Raw genomic sequence first — 23,127 nt, 5'->3', positions numbered from 1 at the left:
TCAGTTCTTTACATATAATTTTGGGAGAGAAGGGTGAGGGGCATTCAAAGCTTAGAACTTTAATTTGTGTATATGTAAACTTCCATTTTAGAAGGTTAAATCTTTTAAAATTAGCTTCTAAACATTTTTGATCCATGGAAACGAATCATCTATGTTGAACTACACACACCTGAGATAACTCGTTTGCAATGAGAGGAGGGCTGCACCATACTCGTGTAAAGGATTCAATTGCAGACGATACAGACCGATCACGCAAATCACTAAACCACCCTCGAACATAAGCAGGAAGAACACAAAGCATCACACCAAATATTGCTCCACCAAGTGAAGCTACTTTCACTTCTTCAACAGGCCAAAGAGATTCCATAGAGCACAACAATGAACCCATAGTGATGGCACGCGTTGCTGCACTTGCAACTTCTGATATCCCAGCAGGAAGCTCTGTATCTTTCTTCTTCAGACTATGTGTCATACACAATTCGACCGGTATATTCTGGAAAATGCAATCTAAAATAACTGAACTCACAGAATCTTGTATATACTGGACCAGTCTATCCCTCCCAGGTGATGATGATGGTAATGACCATAAATGCGATAACAACAAAGACCAAGCAAGGAATACATTTACCTGAAAATTTGATAAAGATACAAGTGTATTACTACAATAATCATGCTCTGGCGTTTATCCCATGAAAAAAAAGAAAAAAAAGAAAAGAAGAAGTGAAAAGACACGATAGACATCAAAATGATATGCAATCGAGCAAATTTACCCGTTTTTGTGCCACCAAATCCATCTCAAGAACCTCATAAGGTAACTTCTCAATCATGCAAGAAATTTCCTCCCTCAAATGGATATTCTGTTTTGATGACAAATCTGGATTGCGAGGATCCTGGTCAACTGTAGAATCACTATCCAGGCACATTGCAGGGCCTTCTCCAGTGATAGCTAAATTTGAAACGGGTTCAGTTGAAAGCATGAAATAAGCAGCAAACTGCAATGAATAAACTGGGTTGGACGAAAAAAGGATGGCATACAAAGAGCTAATAGGCCCTTTGCTTAGCCCCCAGAACTCAACTGATTTCACTGCTTTATCTCTAACATGAGGTGAAGAATTAGCAACACTTGAAGCTATCAACTCCCAAAAGTAGGGATGTTCAAGTCGGTGAGATGCTACTATAGATGCAGCCTGATGACAACAGCAACTTGCAATGGCCTCAGCAATTCCAGTGCAAAAAAATAAGCGAAGAATACCTTCCAAAATCCGATCTTTGATGAGGTCCCATCTTTCTGTTCTCAAGGGATTTATATTGTTCAAGTCTTCAGCTTGTTGATGCAGAAGATGACCAGAAAACAGAGAAAATGATAAGAGGGCATTTGTAGCAATATCTATAGGTGAAGAATCTGAAACCAAAACAATTTGCTCCAGTTTCTTCAATTTAATATCCAAGTTATCAGAAGTTGACATGTCAACGAAAGCATCATTCAGATTTTCAGCAACTTCCTCCATCACAACAACTACTGATTGAATCCAACGCCTTAAATTAGACAGCAAAAACTCCCAATCGTCCTCATCAAATTCCTTCCAGCAATAACCAACTGAAATAACCATTAGTTTCGATAGCAACATCTGCACCGCCGGCTGCTGATTAGCCGCAGATGATGCACTGGCACCATGTCTCTGCTTTCGAAATAATTCAAGCAAGAGTGATCTTTCCACAGTGCTGATGTTTCTCTCCTGTTTCAGTGCTTGTATGCCCCCACTTGCACTCAAAGGATAACAAGATATAACCAACTCGAACCAATCTTCCATATCTACAAAAAGACAGTATTGTAGCATGCAAAAGTAAATACCATAATCGCTAAAATGAACTGGCAAGCACAACCAACGAGGGAAGTGGGACCTGCCACTTGATGGTCCCAACTCCCAAGTAAAGTATTTTCATTAACAAAAAGTCTTAGATATATTTTTTTTTACAAGTAAACGATTGTATTGATGATAGGCATAGCCCCAAGTACACAAGAAAGTATACAAAAAGTCTTAGATATATCTTTTTCAATTGTCAATCTGCCCCAACATTCCCTACCCCGCCCACCCCACATGCACGCACAAAAGAGAAAAAAAAAGAAATAATTAAAACAATTAAAGAGACAATGAATGTATGTGCAGAATTATGCTTAAATTCTTGCGTGGGCATCATTATTTGTCATTGAACGTGATTCATATCTATCAAGAAACGTAAGAAACACCACAATGACAACTTAGAGCTATTAATTAAAAAGAAAAAAAGAGGTTTGAATTACCTTCTCCTATTTTCCATGAAACCAAAGGTGGGAACAATAGAGTTCTTTGCAGCCAGCCTTCAAGGGCATCCTGCATGTGATTCTCCTTTGGTGAATCAAGTCTAGCATCCATACTAGATTCACCAGATCCAATGCTATTTTGACATAGTGCTCGTACAAGAATATTCACAAGAGGCGGAAGAATTCTCAAACAGTTTATATTAATTGCTTCACCAATAAAGAGCTTATTTACAAGAAATTCAAACAGTGTCTTAACTTTCTGTGTTTCCCATATATCATCTTTGAACAAAGTATAAAGAAAAGATACAAGAGCTCTCAAGAAGGGTTCTTTAATATCCTTGACATCGTCACCAGAAGCAGGCCACACATATGAAAAACTATGTGCACTTCTTCCCCCATGAACAAGAGCACCATGAAGTAATATGTTGAAAACAGAATCCAATAAGTTTTCCTGGAAACCATAACTTCTACTCTTGGCATATGAACTCAGTAAAGGTAAGAAAGAAGCAATGGCACTGCCACCCGGCCACTTCCATGTGCACAACATTTCAGCAACAAGCCAAGGTCGAGAAGTAACTTGTTCATAGGCTGCTTCCTTGGGCGATGGAGTATGTTTACCCAAACCAATAACTCTGTCTATACCAATTTTCAAGATAAGTTTGTTGACAAAAGAAACAAACTTGTCACTCCCAGAGGCCTGTATTTGTCATATATTTGCATTTAGTAGGTCACCAAGTACTTATATCTGATTGAAAGATGGCATAAACTACAATAACCAACTGAATTTTCATAAAACTAGAAGGTTAGCCTAATATTGTACCCTTTTCCCAATGGCTACAGGGACTAGTATCACAATTGTGTGAAGTATAAACAATTTCAAAGCCGTGTTTACTGGCTGTACTATCTCTCTTCTGAATCAAGCTAAACAAAAAAATAAAAACTCAAGCCATTGGCATTTGTCCATGGCAATGCATCTGGAAAAGCATTCAAGATACATGCGCATCATCTGGCAAGTATGAGAAATTTACCCATCAACTACACAGATATATAGGAATTGATTGAGGCACAAAAATGGATAAATGCTCAAAATACACATAGCCAGCAATGGTGACATATCAAGCCATGCAAAGAGATAACATGTTTTTACCAGGGAGTATATACAAAATCAGTGAGACATCTGCAAGTGTGAGCCAAAATTTGCGCTCGGTTCTGTGTCATGGCTACACAAACTTCTAAAGAGGCCTACTTTTGAAGAGATTAGGGTAAGTTTCCATCTGTACTAGTTTCCATCTGTACTAGGTCGAACCGCATTAAGTATTATGCTTCAAGCGATAGCAGCAGCAGTGCAAGAGGTTATGTAATAAGTAACGATAATTGTAATAAAATGATATCCATGTACTACATTGGACCGCATTAAGTTCTAGAAGCATTATGCATCTAGTGACAGCAGCAGCAGTGCAAGTGGTTATGTAATAAGCAACGATTATGGTAATAAAAAACTATATCCATGCTAGAGCCATCAATGTGGTCTCACTAGTTTGTCCAACAGCCTCCTAAGATTCTACATATGCCATAGAGTTCATACATAAGGATTCCCCTTGGAACTAATTAAGGACTATGATACATACATTTGACCAAAAAACTTCCTGTAGAAAAAATATTAAAGAAATAAGTAGATGAATAAAATATTGTAAGGAGACAAAAGAATGCTATCATGTTCCAAACCAACACCACCAAAAATCTTAAGTACAAGTTTATCCTAGATATACTTGCAAGAACAAACTGATGAAGCAGATAGGCGTCTGATGGCTTGGTAGGACAGTCTCAACAGATTGGGAACTCAGGTGAACATGTAGTACTTCTCAAGTGAATTCAAGAAAGAGGCAATGTGTTAAATAACCATCTACATAAAATGAAAAAAAAATTAAAAAAAGAGCATAAGAAGGAATCCATAACACCACTGTCCTAACTTATTGAGTAAGCAGAAAAAGCCATTTGAAAATTACACTCACATGAATGCCAGAGGGCACGTTTTCAATTTCCAACACAGCTGCTCCCTTTGGGGTATTAAAATCTGGACGGATCCACAATGGCCAGATTTCACCCTTGCTCAGAAGCTGATCTAAGAGATTTTGTTCCTCATCTTGATCTTGACAAAAACATTCAAGAACCTCAAGCATCCACAAGCAACACAAAGATGTGATATTATCGGCATCTAGTCTATCTTCACTGAAGATGGCAGAACGAATACACTGAATCAAAATACTCCCCAATCTCCCCCTAATGTGTATGCTGAGGCTTTTCCAGAACTGATTACTTCTCTTACAATGAAAAGCATGCACTGATTCACCAAAATTCAATCTGGCCTCAATATTTTTGTTCAATTTTTCATCAATTGCATCGTCTATTGCCGTTCTTATGCTAAACTCCCAGTCAATTATAAATATTGCAGCTGAAATACACTGAAGTAGCCCATTTTCTTCATCAAGTGTCTTCAAGCAAAAGAAGCTACCATCAAGTACTTCAAGAGCAAATTGGCCAATCTCATACATATTAGAAGAGCTTTCTAGTTCCATCCCAAAATTCATTTCCCTGGCAGCTAGGAGAAAACCAGCATCCCTTACCCAAGTCAAAGAGGACTCTAGAATGAAAGAGAGCAACTTTCGGAAAACCTCCTCAAATATCAAGATCAATGTATTTCTCGACACAAAGGGAGTTGCATCACCTTCTTTTGAACCACCAAGAACAGCACTGCAGATAAGGCAGATTATTAAGGAGAAAATATGCGGTAATAAAATCAAACACTCAAATCATCACTCTTAAGCCTTTCTAGTTTACAGGTAAAAAACTATAATTAAGAAAGCTATTTCCATTTGATGAAAATCAGTGGCCCTCAAGAAATTTTAACCATACCAGCCTGAAACATCTTTTATTCAATAACCGTTGAAACTATCAAAATGAACTCAAATCTTCAATTGAATGCAGGGCAGCCAAATCTTTCCTACAAACGGAACATTAGTCAACTCCAGGGAAAGGGCGACTATAAAACAGAGAAGCAATTTTGTTGCAAAAGCATTATGAGGATAACTGATGGTATTCAGTCTTTGGCTAGAGGCACTTTAGAAGCAATCCCAAAATAGTGCTTGCATGATTGTACGTATTCGAACCAAAGTACTAGACAGGGAACTAATGCACCACAGTAGGAGCATCACAGTACTTAACTTGAAAGGGTTAAGATAAGCACGGGTTGATGCGGTATGTGCAAGTAAAAGAGTTAACTCAATAATATGGAAACCTAAAAAATAAGCAAACTATGCAAATCAAAGACAATACAGCATGTTCTGAAGATGATGCATTATGAATGGTATATACTTTTTTTTGTGGGCATGAACAGTATATACATAATTGCAATTACTTTTTTTTACATGCTTACGATGAATACAGTATCAGATTAATCATCAACAGTTCATTTACTTCTGCATAAGTCACGGTGTCGGTTCTTAATTCAGAGTTGGACAAGTTTGAAACACGTCATGTCAAAAATCTTGATCTACCTACCGCAAAAACTGAGCATCAGAAGTTCTGAAGGGAGGAAGTGAGCTGGCAATGGTAACAGCAGCTATCTCTAAATCGTCATGATGCCACTGATCCATTGTGGCACCTTTCTGAGAAAAGGAATCTTCTCCCACTTTCCTTGTAATTTTATCTCTTGCTTTCTCTAACAGCATTGCTAACATTGCTATGCGGTTGGAACCTCGGTAAGCAGGCACAGTTCCAGAATGTTCTAAGTTAGTTACATGTGTTATAACAGTACCCCACTGTTCAGAGAAACATTCATCATCGAGCAAGGCAAGCAATAGATCAAGTCGAGCACTGGTAGAGCTATTATCTTCATGCATGCACCAAGGAACAAAAATCTCCCTGAACATTTGAATAAATTGCTCTTCATTCAATTGTCTACCCCTATCACCAGACAAACTAGAAGAGTGACCTTTATTGTGAATAAAAAGTTCTTGGAGGATCCTGCGTGGTCCAAATACAGAAACAGAGACCGATAGAAGTCTCACACACTCTGGTGAATCCTGGCAACAAAATAATAATAATAATAATAAAATTGAAGAGGGAATATCTAAAGTAAGAGGACGAATAAAAGGCACATCAAAGATTCTGAAAGCACTACTCAATACCATAAGACCTCGATAATTTCAATTTCTAATATAACTCTTTTAAAGACAACTTTCTAGGACTAATGGATAATTTACAAAAATAAGCTTCTGTTTTTCTTGCACAGCTGTATGTCACATAGAAATGCTCAAACTATGGTTTACGTAAAAAGCAAGAAATCACCATTTTAAGGCCTTCCCTGGCATCAAATGGTATATCTCCTTTACACTTCTTAAAACATCATAGAGTAAAAACAGTATAATAAAGTGCAACTTCAGAGCCCTCACAAACAGAACTTTAAATTCGTTTCACATGACTGGTCTTCATTTTCCTCTTCTTGTCTTTTCCTTTTGATGGCCTGGTGGCCACCTACCTATTATATCGACCATTCCAAGACAGAAACCACCAAAACAACCTCTTCATGCCACTATTAGTTAAAGATTCCAAAAAAACCCACAGAAATGGAATAAATAAACAGTATATTAACTCTTACTCCATCAAAAGATTTATTCAATGGTAACTTACTAGTGATGTTATCAATGGGAAAGATAGTGCCAACATTGGTCCCACTAAATCAACCAAAGGCCAATTTTCATCTCTATGAACTGCATGTTCCTCCAGTAATAAGATAAAATGAATGATCTGTTCAACACTTTCAGTGCTTCTTTCTGTGTTCTCTGTTTGCTGCAGCATACCCAGGCAATTTTCCTTAAATTCTACAGTGAAAGTAGAGAGCAGATCATGCTCCATTAAACTTATGCCTGAAAGAATTTCAATAATACATTTTCCCAAGTCTCGAAGATAGCTCACTGGATACTTAATATTCGATGTTTCCGCTGTCTTCTTATTGGAAGGTAAATTACTTTTCTCAGATGAAGCTGCAGATGTTCCAGATAAGACTCCTTCCGGGGTTTTTAAGCTCGCCAAAAACATGTAGTCTTGCCACAAAAGCTTTACAAGTATATTGTCAATAAGATTGACTTGAAAATGATGGATGGAATCAACTCCCTCACAGTATCTAAGATAGAAAAGAAGACAACAGTCAAAAAAACAGGAAAAAAAAATGAATGAACATGACAGCAAAAGAAGAATGCAATAATAGTAAGAAACCAAGCTCCATCAAACACACAAGCAACCAGTTATGAATAATAGGATGCCATACGAAAAATTGGAAATAGAAACCTCGAACCTTGATGCATTACGTAATCCCCAAAGAAAACATTCTTTAAATGCCTGGAAGAATGCTACTCTATTGGCATTTGAGGAATGGAATGGATTTCTTCCTGCCCAAAGGTTCTGGAAAAAGTCAAGGAAAAATTTCTCTCCCTCTATTGCTTTAGCTGGTACAGTGTCTAAGAATGGAACCAGAGCTGGATAAGAAACCTGATAAGATCCAAAGCACCCATTTCTGAGAAAATACCATAACCGGCTGCATACAACTTTCTGAACATTCAAGGAAGTCCAACTGTCAGGGAATCTTCTAGAAAATAGTAACACTGCATCCCACATTGAAGAATGACACACAGGATCCTTCTCTTGGAAAGCACCAAGTATCATGCCAGATATAGTTTTTATATTTACTTCATTAAAAGCCTGAGGAATGTTTTTTATAAAACTCCTTAACACTGAAAATGCAGCTGACCGGATAGCAGGGCTTTGAGACTTCAGGAAGTCCACAAAATATTTATGAGCAGTGAACAGATTTTCGGCAGAAGAAATAGCAGTTGCCCGAGCCTTTGAAGCATGTTTTGGTTCAACAGTTAAGTTTTCAAAACCAGGTCTTTCTAATTGCACACAAACCAACACATCAAGTAGTGTGGCCAGTGCAAGTAATGATGCATATATCACCTGCAACTCAAGAAAATAGGAGAATACATTTAAGAGAAGAAAATATAATGACAAAACAGCATATGGGCAAATATTAAATATTAAGCCATAAATGGCAGTGTGAGACAATTGTACATGTACACATTGAACTAGGTTTCAATAATAACAGCAAAGGAAGGGTAAGAAATGTATTCCTACATCCACCCAACTAAACCATATTAGTGAACAGTTACCATCCAGCAGGATTTAATAAAAGCTTTCTGAACTAGGTGCGGGTCTCCCGTAATTGATAGATACCAAGCCCAGGACTCCAACCATTGGCTACGCCTCTTTCTTGGGGTAAAATATACTAACCTCCCCTACGTTCTATAGAAATTACACAGACTGACCATGTATTTTCAAAAATTACAGCTCAGTCCATTTTAGAACATTCTGTAACAAAGACAATCGTTCTTAATAAATAATCATTATTTTATAGATTGAACAAATTCCTTCATCCTACACTTGCCTAAAATTTCCATGTCTCTAGCATGAATTTTGGTCAAATATCCAAATTTCCAAATATGGTACTGAAAATCTGATCTTGATGCTTGAAGTGATGACTCAGTTGGAAGTCCCTCATGGAAATGAAACTTTTGAGTACAAAGTAAAGAGTGGCGTGAGATTCGATGGGTTCGAAGGGGGTTTAAGAGAAGGGATTGTTTGGTGATAGTAATGCTGTTTGTTATGGAGATAATTTACGATATTATGGGATTCGATTATAATTTTCGGAGATATGATTTGGGAAATATTTATTATATTTTCGGTGATAATTTCCTTTCTAGCTAGATTAGATATTGCTGTAAATTAGGCTGTAAATACTTACCTTGTATAGCATATTAGAAACATAGAATCTGGCAACAATCTTGTATATTCTCTTCTATGTAATGAAAGCAAACCCTCAGTAAAGGGTATTCAAACCAATTTGACATGGTACCAAAGCCCATACTCTGATATTCATCTCTGTGGTCTTAATCCTTTGTGCGCGACAGGAAGAATTTTTTTTCTTCCTCTGTTTCTGCAAGTTCCATCTTGCTCTTGGTTTGTCGGTCTTTTCTATGGTGAAACACGGGGGCTTTCTAATTTGTGGCAGTCGACCTCCTTTGTGGTGGTATTCGGCTTTTTCTGTGGTGGTTGAGTGGTGTTCAACCTTCTTTGTGGTGGCCGTTGCTCTGTTTCTGGGCAGTTTTCTCTCTCTCGGTGATTGCTTTGTGGTGACTGGGTCGTTGTGGGCACGTCAACTCTCTCTGTGGCAGACGGCTAGTTCTGTGGTGGTTGTGAGGTGGTCGGTGACTTCTGTTGTCGTCTGTGCTAGGTAGGTATCCATTTGCCAGCCATTGAAGTACCTTGGTCTTGCGTTGGGGGCTTCTTTCAAAGCTAAGACAATTTAGGAGGTGGTGCTGGAAAAAATTGAGCGTAGGTTGGCGGGTGAAAAAGGTTGTATCTTTCTAAAGGGGGACGGATCGCACTTATCAAGAGTACCTTATCCAATCTCCCTAAATATTACTTATCTTTATTTCCCCTTCCCACTAGCATTGCATTTAGAATAGAGAAGCTTCAACGTGATTTTTTGTGGAGTGGACTAGGAGATGAGTTTAAATTTCACTTAATGGGGTGGGAAAATGTATGTTCTCCTTTGAGAGATGGCAGATTGGGGGTCCAGAATGTGAGGGCTTTCAATAAGGCATTATTAGGAAAATGGTTGTTGCGTTATAACCACAAGAGGGGAGCTTTATGGAAATGGGTGATTGACATGAAGTATGGAAGTGATAGGGGGGTTGGTGTTCTAAAGAGGGTAGGGAGACATATGTTCTCCTTTGAGAGATGGCAGATTGGGGGTCCAGAATGTGAGGGCTTTCAATAAGGCATTATTAGGAAAATGGTTGTTGCGTTATAACCACGAGATGGGAGCTTTATGGAAATGGGTGATTGACATGAAGTATGGAAGTGATAGGGGGGTTGGTGTTCTAAAGAGGGTAGGGAGACATATGGAGTGGGGCTATGGAAGTATATACGGAAAGATTGTGGCTCTTTTGTGAGTAATTTTAGGCTGCGTTTGGGAGATGGCAATAGGATCAGCTTTTGGCAAGATGTGTGGGTGGGAGACATGGGCTTGAAGGATGCTTATCTCACGATTTTCAGAATTGCACGGGACAAAGAAGCTATGGTGGCTGACTTGCGGGTAATTAATCAAGGCTCATAGGAGTAGAACATCAGCCTTACTCGGGATGCACATGATTGGGAAGTGACTGTTCTAGTGGAATTTCTAAACTTGTTGTACAACACTTCTACTGCTGCCACAATGGAAGATATGATGGAATGGCGACCCTCTAGGAAAGGGAAATTCTCGGTATGCTCTTTTTATGACTCTATTACTATGCATCAAAGGAATAATTTCCCTTGGAAGAGCATATGGAGGACTAAAGCACCTACAAAGGCTGCATTTTTTGTCTGCACCTACAAGGGTTGTGCATTTTTTGTCTGGACAGCAGCTCTAGGGAAAATTACAACCATTGATAATCTTAGAAGACGTGGCCTTATTATTATGGATTGGTGCTATTTGTACAGAAATAGTGGTGAAACGGTGGACCATCTACTTTTATATTGTGAGTTTGTTCGAGATATCTGGAATTACTTTCTCAGCAAAATGGGTATAGCATGGGTGATGCTGGGTAGGGTAGTCGAACTTTTAGCAAGTTGGAGAGGGATCACAGGGACACCACAGATTGCAGCCGTGTGAAAGATGGCTCCTATATGTATTCTTTCGTGTATTTGGAATGAAAGAAACGAGAGACTTTTTGAGGATCATGAACGCTCCTTGGAAGAGTTTAGGAGTTTTTTCTAGAAGACTTTGTTTTTTGGGCCATTGCTCTTGATTTGAATGGTCACAGCTTCCATAATTTCCTTGTAATTGTTTCTAGTTCTTGAATAGGTGTATTCATATGTTACTTCAGTGTACCTGGGCTATGCCTACTTTTATATCAATAAAAAAACCTTTTACTTATAAAAATAAAAAAATGTATCTATTTGCCAACTATTTTCTGTGTTCGTGGGCCTAATTACTTGGGTATCATTATCTGGGCCCTTTGTTACTTGGGCCTAATTATTCTGTGTTTGTGGGCTTCCCTTCTTTATATTGCGTGTTTGGGCCTCTATTTCACTTGGAGTTGGAACTGATTTGATTTAGGCATGCTGTTATTTCTTTTTGACTGCTTGGGCTGATTTTTTTTAGTAGGCTTTCATCATGTCCATTGAAAAGACTATCATATGATTTACTGGAAAGAATTTTTCTATGTGGGAATTTCAATTTAAAATGTTCTTGAAAGGGAAAGAATTATCAAATCATATTGATAGTTTTGTTCGAGTTCCCACTGATGAAAATGAATTTGTCCAATGGGAGGTCAAGGATGCTAATGTGATGCTAATGTGATCTCCTGTCTATTGGGGACGATTGAGCCCCATCTTGTCACAAATCTTTGATGTTTTACTATGGCTCAGGCTATATGAAACTATTTGCATCGTATTTATCACCAAAGAAAGTTTGTAACTGTCCTAAGAAAGTTTGTAACTATTGCAAGAAAGAGGATCATATCATCAAAGATTGTCGAGTGCGGCCTTGGAATCGCCAATCCCAAGCCTTTCAAGCTGCTGTTCAGTCCTCGTCTTCTTCTACGACCCCCACACTGTAAACTCTGATTCATCTATTCTCACACCAGCAATGGTCCAACAGATGATTGTGTCTGCTTTTATGGCCTTAGGCCTGCAAAGTACGGGTACTAACTCAACTTCTTGAATTGTTGATTCGGGTGCTTTTAATCATATGACTGGTAATACGACGGGTCTTCATGGTATTCGTAAGTATAGAGGCATGCAAAATATTCAGATTGTTGATGGTAGTACTCTTCCTATTACTGCTGTTGGTAATTAGGGCTCTTCATTTTGTGATATTTTTGTCTCTCCTAGCTTGTCTACCTATTTGATTTTTGTTGGACAATTGGTAGATAATAATTGTGATGTTCATTTTTCTCGTGGTAGTTTTCTACAAGATCAAGTGTCGGGGATGGTGATCGCGAAGGGGCCTAAAGTGGGACATTTATTTCCTTTATAGTTTTCTATTCCTAATGTTTTTTCTTTTACTTGTACGGCTACTGCCAATAATAATGAAGTCTGGCATAAGAAATTGGATCATCTTAATTTTGTTGTCTTGGCTCATCTTATTAAACATGGTTTTTTGGGCAATAAATATTCATTTTCTTCTTCTCCTGTATCTTTTGATTGTGCTACTTGTCGTCTTGGTAAAAGTAAAACTTTACATTTTCCTGTGCATGGTAGTCGTGCCTCTAATTGCTTTGAAATTGTGCATACTGATATTTGGGGTGTGAGTCCTGTTATTTCTCATGGTCAATATCGTTATTTTGTGACGTTTATCGATGATTACAGTCGATTCACTTGGATATATTTTCTCCGTTCTATAGCTGAAGTGTTTTCTGTCTTTCAAAAATTTGTTGCGCTTGTCGAAACACAGTTCAGTACTTGTATCAAAACTTTACGCTCCGACTCGAGGGGGAGTACATGTCTCATGCTTTTCAGACTTTTCTTCAGCAAAAGGGGTTCATTTCTTAGCATTCTTGTCCTTATACCCCTCAACAAAATGGTGTCGCTAAGCGTAAGAATCGTCATCTCTTAGATGTCATTCGTACTTTGTTGATTGATTCTTCTGTACCTTCTAAGTTTTGGGTAGAAATTTTATCTATTGCTGTCTATTTGATCAATCGTTTGCCTACTGCCACTCTAAATTATTATTCTTTCTATTTTCGATTATTTGGCATATCTCATGTATATCAATCATTTCATACTTTTGGGTGTGTTTGTTTTGTTCATCTGCCACCTATTGAGCATCACAAGCTTACTGCCCAGTCTGTCATTTGTGCCTTTATGAGATATAGTCTTACTCAGAAATGATTTGTTTATTATGATACTCATGTAAACAAATTTCGGATCTTCCAGAATGTAATTTTCTTCAAAAATCAATATTTCTTTCAGTCTCAGGTTATTTCTGATCCTCCTATTACTCTTCTACCCGCTTTAAATGATGTGTCTTCTTTTATTGAGCAATTTAAACCAGTTGTGGTGCATCATCGACGTCCTCCTTCAACGCCCATTCCAAACACTAATCCATCATCTGATTCTATGGTTCCTATACCTCGGTGCTCCACTAGGATTACACATCCACCGGATAGGTATGCTTTTTTTCATACCTCACTTATTGTCACTCTTGACACTTTCTATTCCTCACTCTTATACCCAGGTAGCCACCCAACTATGTTGGCAGCAGGCCATGCAAGAAGAAATCCAAGCTCTTCAAGACAATCATACTTGGGATCTTGTGACTTGTCTCTCTGGTGTCAAACCTATTGGCTGTAAATGGGTGTACTCAGTCAAGTTTCAGTCTGATGGCTCACTGGACAGATATAAGGCCCGTTTCGTGGTTCTTGAGAACCGACAGGAGTATGGTATTGATTATGAAGAGACATTTGCACCTGTTGCCAAAATTACTATTGTACGGACTATCTTGGCACTTGCTGCGTCGCAGGGGTGATCTCTCCGCCAGATGGATGTGAAGAATGATTTTCTACATGGGGATCTAAATGAAGAAATTTGTCTCCATCTCTCGACATGTTTGCTACACCTTCCTTAGAGGTTTGTCGACTACGCCGATCCTTGTATGGACTGAAACAAGCTCCACGTGCATGGTTTGATAAATTTCGCTCTACCCTGCTTGCTTTTCATTTTACTTAGAGTCAGTTTGATTCCTCTCTTTCTTCGCAAGACTTCTGCAGGAATTGTATTGCTTTTGGTATATGTTGATGACATTGTGATTACTGGCTCTGATGCCGAGTTAATTAAACAATTACAACAGCATCTCATTTTCACATGAAAGATCTTGGTCCCCGCACTACTGTTTTGGCCTTGAGATGTAGATTACTCCGACTGGTACATTGTTACACCTGCACAAATACACGCAGGAAGTGATTTCATTGACTGGTCTCCAATCGGTTAACTCTGATCTTACTCCCTTGGAGGTAAATCTTAAGCTTCGTCAGGAGGAAGACGAATTTCTATCAGATCCATCCTTGTATCGACAGCTCGTTGGGAGTTTGAACTACTTAACAATTACTCGTCCTAACATTTCTTTTGTTGTGCAGCAGGTTAGTCAATTTATGCAAGCCCCCCGACATCTTCACTTAGCCACAATCTGCCGCATTATCCGATATTTGAAGGGCACCTCTACACGCGGATTGTTCTTTCCTAAGGAATCTTCCTTATAGTTGGTGGGGTATAGTGATGTTGATTGGGCCGGATGTGTGGATACTGGTCGCTCTACTATTGGCCGGTGCATGTTTTTAGGCAATGCACTCATTTCTTGGAAGAGTAAGAAACAAGACAAAGTTTCCAAGTCCTCCACTGAGTCTGAGTATCGTGTTATGTCTTCCGCATGCTCTGAGATTACATGGTTTTGTGAGTTATTGGGTGAACTTGGTTTTCCTCATCTCCATTCCACTCCTCTTCATGTTGATAACACCAACGCTATTCAGATCATCGTTAATCCTGTTTTCCATGAGCGTACGAAACATATTGAAGCCGATTGCCATTCCATACATGAATCCTTTGACGAGCATGTGATTACTCTTCCTCACATTTCCACCGAACATCAAACTGCAGACATATTCACTAAAGCTCTTTCTCGGCACCGGTATCAATTCTTGGTTGAAAAATTGATACTTCTTGATCTACCAGCATCAATTTGAGGGGGAATGTTACGGAGATAATTTAGGATATTATGGGATTTGATTATAATTTACGGCGATTTGATTTGGGAAATATTTATTGTATTTTTGGTGATAATTTCCTTTCTAGCTAGATTAGATATTGCTGTAAATACTTACCTTGTATAGCATATTAGACGCATAGAATCTGGCAACAATCTTGTATATTCTCTTCTATATAATGAAAGCAAACCCTCAGTAAAGGACCAATTTGACACTGTTGGCCAATGGTGTGCAAAATTACCTGCTGATGCATCTCTTTCAACTCGTCCAAAGCAACTGCTTTATCAGACATATTTTGTGGCGTGAGCTTTAGATTTTCTTCCAGATACATAAAGATCTCATTTGTGCATAGCATTAAAGCATCTAGTCTCTTCTCCTGTGCTTGAAAGGCGGCCTGTTGTTCATAATTCAGGTAATATTAAAACTTAAACTGAAGGCCGTAATACAATTACCCACTAAATTGAACAACTGAGCAGAAACTAGAAATGCATATACTTTTCTTGACAGGAGAAATGAGGTACATTTACCCTATACCAACTTTGGATCTTTGAAAAAAGAAATGCTCTGAAATGATGGAAGAAAAAGTTCATGTAAATGTAATGTTATCAGATAGTGAGACCTTTAAATGTACCACTGTCTTGAACAAATAAGTTAACAAATAAAAATTGTGATAAACATACCAAATATTCAACAAATTAAGCGTTGACCACAAGCATCGTATGCAGTATAAATTCCAATGCCAATGCATGCAACACTCAAGCTCATAGCCAGCCCAATGATGAAAAGATAAATCTTGAAAAATGTCAGCAAATATGATGTGTTGAAACTGGAAGGCATTCAAGCCCTACATGTACAATGGTAGTCTAGGTCAACAGGTCCAAGCTGTAGCCATGGCCAATTTTAACATCCATGGCTGGTATACCACTATATAAAATTTTCCAAACATGAACAGGAAACCAATAAGTCAGTTTCTTTCATTTGTGTCTGACAAGTTGACCCAGTAATTTTGAGGAAATTGCTATAAAAAGGCAGGAAACATATTGCTACAGCAAACATTGCCGAAGGATTAGACAAGTTGAAGATTTTCCTCTAACATGGTGGTCCAAGACAATGATAATTATAGCCCTGCATAATCAGGAAGGCGAGAAAGCATAGATTAATATTAACCACTTTCTCAATTTGCAGATCTATGTTGTACCCCTAGATGACGTAGCATCAATAATTGGGAGAGAGAGAGAGTCATATGACTCCATCAGAAACCTGTAACGATCGTTTTGCAGCTTGAGAAACTTCAGAAACAGGATCAAATTGAGAAAACCACCATGGTCCCATCAAAGACTTCAGGTGTGGAGCTAAATCTCTCCTGAGAAACAAAAACAAGAGTTCCACAAGCAAGTTCTCAATGCACTTGGGACTTATAAAAATTTCTCAATGTACATGAGCAAAATCAGGGGAATCACATGCAAGTGAAGAACTGATGAAGATTCTGCAAAAATTAATTCTAAGGGAAATTATATTATGTCATCCAAAAACTATCACGTTTTCCACATGGTACCATGAACTACTAAAATTTGTATATTAACTACCTCTATTTTTCAATTTGCACCATCTGTTTCGATTTGACTGTGCAATGAATGAGAAATTGGCAACGTGATTCAATCCTTTTTTATATCAGTAAATGGTCAGATCTTAAAAAAGCTGCAAATTAAAAAAAGAATATAGGTATTTTAAGATGCAAATTGAAACTTTTGTAGTTTTGGGTGCAAAGTAAAGAGCACATGATAGTTTGTGGGTGAGAAGTGTAATGCCCCATTAAATCAATCAAAACTGCAAGCATTAACAGCTATGTGTAAACATTCACAAGATTAAAGAAAAAATAAATCAAGAAGTTCAAGACAACACATCCTTTGCTAAAAACAATAAAATCTACTTGCCAAATTGATCAGATCAGAGCACCATTAGCAGTAGAAAAAGGTGACAAGGAGATATTCACCCATGTCACAGGTCGTGTAGTTTACTTCTAAAAAAATTAGATTACATATAAAAGAAAACAAAAACAGATTGTAATAGTAACAAACTAGCTGGAACAAAGTTTAAAGCACCACAAAAATGAAGATACAATTAGCATCTACAAAGCTTCTTTTTTTTTTCCCTTCGGTCGTCTGCCTCCACTGTAAATTAGAGATAGTAATATATAAGCTTAAACATGCCCAAAAGCAACCAAAATCGTAGCCCAAGCTTCAGTCATAAAAGCATAATACAAAAGGCACGAGTCTGTAACAAGATAAGTTCAAACCCGACAGCAACGACAAGATTAGTCATGGTGTCATTAGTGGCTCGTCGAACCTCCCTATTATAGTCTTGCAACAGCCTCTTGTATTCAAATGCCTAAAAAGAAAAATAAGGATACTCAACACTCTCAAATAAAAAAATGGCAAGCAGAACCAGATTATATAAGTATTAAGTAGGCATAAAGCATAACAAACTACAGAGCGATGTGAATTAAAATAGCAACTGTTATTAAAAGAGAATAACTTCAACCAGGTTTATCCGTTGTTTAGAGAACAACGACAACCAACGAATGTCGGCCACGTAGGAGTTGTATCTTTAAGTTGGGTGCGCAGCAGAGGAAAAACAAATTATCAGGGGATTGTCGAGACCGAACCCCACCCCCCTCTCTCTCTCTCCCCTTTCCTCTCCTTTACGAACCCTAACCCCTCTCTCTTTCTGATTTGCAGAACCAAAACACGATTTAAAGACTACATCGATTTTCTCAAGATTTGAAAATCGAAACACGATTTTTCGTGGACTACTACGAAACACGATCACTTAATCTCTCTCTCTCTCCATCCTCGATTTTCTCAGGATTTAATTATATCTACAAGTTGCCTGAATATTCTTTTAAGATCCATTATAAGTGAAAACACAGTGAGATACTCTTTGGAAAGCCCTGAGATCTGGATAACCCACCATCAATTCAATTTACTTCAAAATTTGAAAACTCAAATACGTTTTATACAACTGCTAGGGAAAATGATCAACTTGCAGTTCTATCAAGAGCTGCTGTTCTGGGGAATGAAAAACTTTGGTCGCAAGGTTTTTTTCCCCTGCAAGCGATACATATCATTAACTTCCATCTGCACCTATCAAAAAAATGAAAACTATAAGTTTCTGTGACAATGCTTCAGTTTATATAAGATTGTGTGGTTGATTAAGATTTTTGCTTCAAATTCTATTGTCTATATGAAAGATTATATCTTAGATTACAAGGGGTGCGACTTCAGACGCCGGTATGCGAACTGTGGGTGCGCCGGTCTGCGTTAGCCGGAAGTGTTGCTCCTCCACTGGTACAGCGTGCAGCTGGTTCTTGTGCAAATCGTAAGGCTGGGTTTATGTAAAGGGGAAGAGATGAATCTGTTCCACGCGGCCGGGTTTTCTGAAAAGGGGATAGGCATTTCTACGGTGTGGCCAGCTTTAGTCTAGTCCCATGTACTCAGCTGATGTGTCATTCTATTAGTGGTTTCCGATAAAATCCCCTTATAGGATTCACCCGTCTAAAGTGGTTCTGTTATTAAAATGTCCAAGTAACTGGTAACTAAGAGATGCTGATGCTGCATCTAAAGCATGGTTAGATGTGAAGCATTCACTTTAAGAGACTGGGGATGTTTGGCAAACATGAGAATTTTCAAAATTCTCAAAACTTCTCGTAATTTCATTTCCAAACATCACTCAAACACAAAACACTTTTCAATTTCAAATTTCAAGTTTTTAATTTAATCATTACCTAATCATTATCCAAACACAAAAATCAATATAACTTTTACAAATTTCAAAACAAAAATATTATTAAAAAATTATAGTAAAATTGTTTTAAACCTTTATAGTATTTTTATTTAACCTTTTCTCGCTCCTTTGCCAAAACCCAATAAAACATCTTCCTTCAAACTATTTCACTACTATTCACAAAATTTTGAGATACTCCAAGCACCCAAACATGCCCTAAGTCTCCCAAAAAAACAACTAGGAAGCCTTTTTAGTCCAATAACAAGGGTCGGTAGTAGTCGAAATCAATTATAGTTTAATTTCTTTTAAAATTGGTTTTCTCTAAGTTCAAGGATATTTTGTCATTCTATAACTGCCATTGGTGGGTCTCGGGTTTTATTTGATATATTGGTGATTTTATTAATGGATTAAATGTAAGGGCTTTTTTAGTCCAGTCCAACCAGTAATGTGATCGCTGTTGTTTTTTAATAAGCAATCGAAATTTTATTGCAACTCTAAAAGAAGCAATCGAAATTTTACTGCAACTCTAAAAGGAGCAACCGAATACGCAGGAAGTTTACAAGATATACACCTAGTCAGAAAAAGAAATGTGTTTGCCAGTAACATGATTTCATCAAATGATATATTTGCTCTTCATACTTCATTTCAGAATCCAAACCGTTTGCACAAAAATTGAAATATCAATCCTTCTCTTCCATCCAAATCAATCAGATAATTTCAATTAAGCAATGACAATAAACCAACTTCCGAGTATTAAGTACCGGAGGTAATAGCAGCAACATAATGGTAAAACAAGTAAATTAATTGTCTCTATTTTCAAGCCAACATATTAAATCTCTTCTCCATTAAACCACCCAAAAAAAAAAAAAAAAACAGGCACTTGAATTTGACAAAGACTAGAATTCCAATATCACACATATTGCTACACCGGCAACAGTTTTGGCCAGAGATGATATCTAGATCTTGGAATTTTGGAGCCCAAGCCACCCATAACTAGAACAAAGATCAGAAATTTACATTATTTTTAGTTACACCTACAACATAAATACTGCCATATGCTGGTGTCAGCATCAATTCAGGTCTTCACATGCTAAAAACTCCAATTTTATCTTATTCTTTTCCTCCTTAGTAATTCTTCTTTACCAATAAAACAAACTCCAATTTTTATTAATTTCAACCTCTTTCTTCCTGAGTTTCTTTTACCTGATCCTTGCCTTTTGAGCCTATTTTTGCTACTCAATGATTGATAAAGACCTGAAAACCCTTGTTTTCAGTGGCCACAAAGCACTACTAAACTCACCCACATAATGGCCACTTCAATGGGTCAATTGGTATGACAATGTCATTGCTAAAACATCACACTCTTGATTCCAGAGAAAACCATGTTCTAGAATTTATTTTTGAGAGAGAACTTATTCATTCCTAAAATGGGGCAAAAAGGAGCAAACAAAGTGAACTGTAAGCGACACATATTGACTGGCATCTATATGAAGGAAAGGATGAAAGAACTATACCCATTGCGGAATGATTGATACTATGTCCTTCCCAGGCTTCTCCTTGAACAGCACAGATAGAGATGCCAAAGCTTTAAGCTGCAGAATAAGCAGAAGCCAATGAGTTCTTACTTCTTACCATTTTTTTATAGGTCTTACTTTTTACCATATAAAAAGGAATCACATAAATTTAAATGTCTGTGAACAACAAAAGGTTGCAGCATAATTATAGCAGTCTAAGTATAATGCAACAGCCATTTTAATAATTAGCAATTTACTCATTCGAGAGTAATTTTAGATAAACTTTGAAGGGTTGGAAATAATCACCAACAAAAAGTTACCTTAGTGACGGGATCCTTTCTTCCGAGCCTCTTCAAGTGCTGTGCCACTTCACCGTCCATATCCTGAAAACGCAAAAATGATAAGATAGGCAATCAGAGTGTTATGTACGTGGGAAGAGTAACGGTAAGAAGGATTTTTTTTTTATAAGTAAACGATTATATTGATATGAATAAGCATAGCCCAAATACACAAGATGGTATACAAAAGGTCACACCTAATTAGAGAGAAGTAATAGAAACGAGAAAATCATGGAAACGAGACCACGACAATCTACAGCTGTGGCCCAAAGAAAAAGAGTGCTAACAAAGAATAATCTAAGTTCTTTTAGTGAGCGCTCCTTGTCTTCAAATGTTCGGTCATTTCGCTCCTTCATAGGCACGACATGATACAAATTGGGACCATTTTCCACACCGCTGAGATTTGTGGGAAACCTCGTGGATTTATGCAGCTAGCCATGAGCTTTTTCAATGCGGCAGGCATAACCCAAGCAAACTCCATTCTATTAAACACTTCATTCCATAACATTCCAGCCACCTCACAATGCAACAATAAGTGATCCACATTTTTACCATTTTTCCTACACATACAACACCAATCTACTATGATCATCTTACGTCTCCATAGATTATCTATTCTCAAGATCTTACGTAATGTTGTTGTCCATACAAAAAATGCCGCTTTGGGAGGCGCCTTGTTTGTCCATATCTTTCTCCAAGGGAATTTTATATTCTACGGTTGGGTAAGCGTCGTATAGAAAGAACGGACCGAGAATTTACCTTTACCTGTGGGTATCCACCACATCTTATCTGCTCCCTGGGTTCTCTGCCTCATGGTGTATAGAAGAGCAAAAAACTCCTCAAAGCTACCAACTTCCCAATCTTGGCGGCTCTAGTAAAATTCACGTTCCATTGGACTAGTTCCCCCAATGACTCCATGCAATTATCAACCAAGGCATATTTCTCACCTGCAATCCTAAAAACTGATGGGAATAAATCCTTTAGGGCTTGATTTCCACACCATAGGTCAGTCCAGAATTTTATTCTAGATCCATTGCCCAACACTAGTCTAGTATGCCGATTAAAGGTCCCCCACCCTAAAAAATGGAATTTTGAAATGGAACGCATCGTTTAGAGGACTTTAATGAAACGATACGTTTTGTTGGTGTAGTGAGTTGTATGTTGTAGATTGTACAAAACGATGCGTTTAGTTAATGTTGTCTATATAATTCGAACATAATGCATTTTGTTCATTAAGTGTAAATAGAACTGGAGTATAAATAGAAAGATCGAAGGAAGGAGAAGGCATTATTAAGTGTAAACAAAACTGGAGTATAAATAGAAAGATCGACGGAAGGAAAAGGCATCTAAGATCATTGTGAACATTAAAAGGGAGGTTGAATTTGCCTCGAATAAATCCATTCATTCTCCAAGATTCCAATTCTTGTTCTTTATCTTTCATTCTTTCCATTCTTTCATTACTTTGTGTCTCAAGAACACATGTAACAGTAGGCATCAGAGATGTCGATTCTCTCATAGTGGAAGGGGCATGCCGGATGACAGCTTTGAAGGTGTAGCAGGAGAGTACGCACAGGCAGCAAAAGGCCATGCAAAGGGCCATGCAAAGACAACTTGATGGCCAACAACAATCCATTCAGATTCTCACGGAGAGGTTAGATCAAAACATGCTTAGAACTTTAATTGAACACCATCGCACCCCTTGTCCTGGAAAAATAATGAAAGAACCCCATTTGATAATTCAAGAAGATAGGGGCTGCTTACCCAGAGGAGTTTTTCCCCATTTCGATGGGACTAATCCAGTGGGGTGGGTCTTTAAGGTGACCCAATATTTTGATTTCATCAAACACCTCCAGCTCAGAGGTTGTTGATGGCCTTATGTCATATGGAAGGTGAAGCCCTTATCTGGTATCAAGATGCAGTGGATGGGAGCCCACTCAATGGGTGGGATTCTTTTGTGAAGGCTTTGCAAGTCAAGTTAGGACCGACTGCATATGACGATCCCATGGAGGCCTTGACCAAACTCAAGCAAACAACCACGGTTGCTGCTTACAAGGCGCAATTTGAAAGCCTTTCCAATAGATTGAAAGATCTCTCTGAAAAGCAAAAGTTGAGTACATCGCCCAAAGAGGGAGAAATTAGAAACCTATCCAATATAACACCAAGCCCTATTGGGACAAAACACGTCTTCCCAAAGCAAAGCAAGTCACTGTAACCACCCAAACCCTTTGTCTCCCACACATTTAATACTCCACCCGAATTATCCTATTAGGACTAGGGAAGGCTCTATGCCTTCCCTCTAGTCCTCCCTCGACTTGTACTACCTCCCTTTG

General features: G+C 38.0%; 1 protein-coding gene across 2 annotated transcripts in view; it reads right to left on the bottom strand.

Moving 5' to 3' along the window:
* The window catches only part of LOC108996921 (E3 ubiquitin-protein ligase listerin), a 32,791-nt gene that overhangs the window by 1,615 nt on the left and 8,049 nt on the right, over positions 1-23,127 (bottom strand). For both annotated transcript variants that reach the window (XM_018972964.2, XM_018972963.2), the window contains exons 3-14: positions 20,780-20,842; positions 20,460-20,537; positions 17,459-17,550; positions 16,423-16,525; positions 15,404-15,556; positions 7,656-8,314; positions 6,992-7,484; positions 5,861-6,384; positions 4,315-5,053; positions 2,303-2,999; positions 771-1,813; positions 170-628 (exon numbers count right to left, since the gene is read on the bottom strand). In XM_018972964.2, coding sequence (XP_018828509.1) covers positions 170-628; positions 771-1,813; positions 2,303-2,999; positions 4,315-5,053; positions 5,861-6,384; positions 6,992-7,484; positions 7,656-8,314; positions 15,404-15,556; positions 16,423-16,525; positions 17,459-17,550; positions 20,460-20,537; positions 20,780-20,842 — 5,103 coding nt within the window. The remainder of the gene's footprint in view (positions 1-169; positions 629-770; positions 1,814-2,302; positions 3,000-4,314; positions 5,054-5,860; positions 6,385-6,991; positions 7,485-7,655; positions 8,315-15,403; positions 15,557-16,422; positions 16,526-17,458; positions 17,551-20,459; positions 20,538-20,779; positions 20,843-23,127) is intronic.

Source organism: Juglans regia, chromosome 14 (genome assembly GCF_001411555.2).
Source record: "Juglans regia cultivar Chandler chromosome 14, Walnut 2.0, whole genome shotgun sequence".
Taxonomy (NCBI): Eukaryota; Viridiplantae; Streptophyta; class Magnoliopsida; order Fagales; family Juglandaceae; genus Juglans; species Juglans regia.
This window is presented reverse-complemented; position numbering and strand designations above follow the sequence as displayed.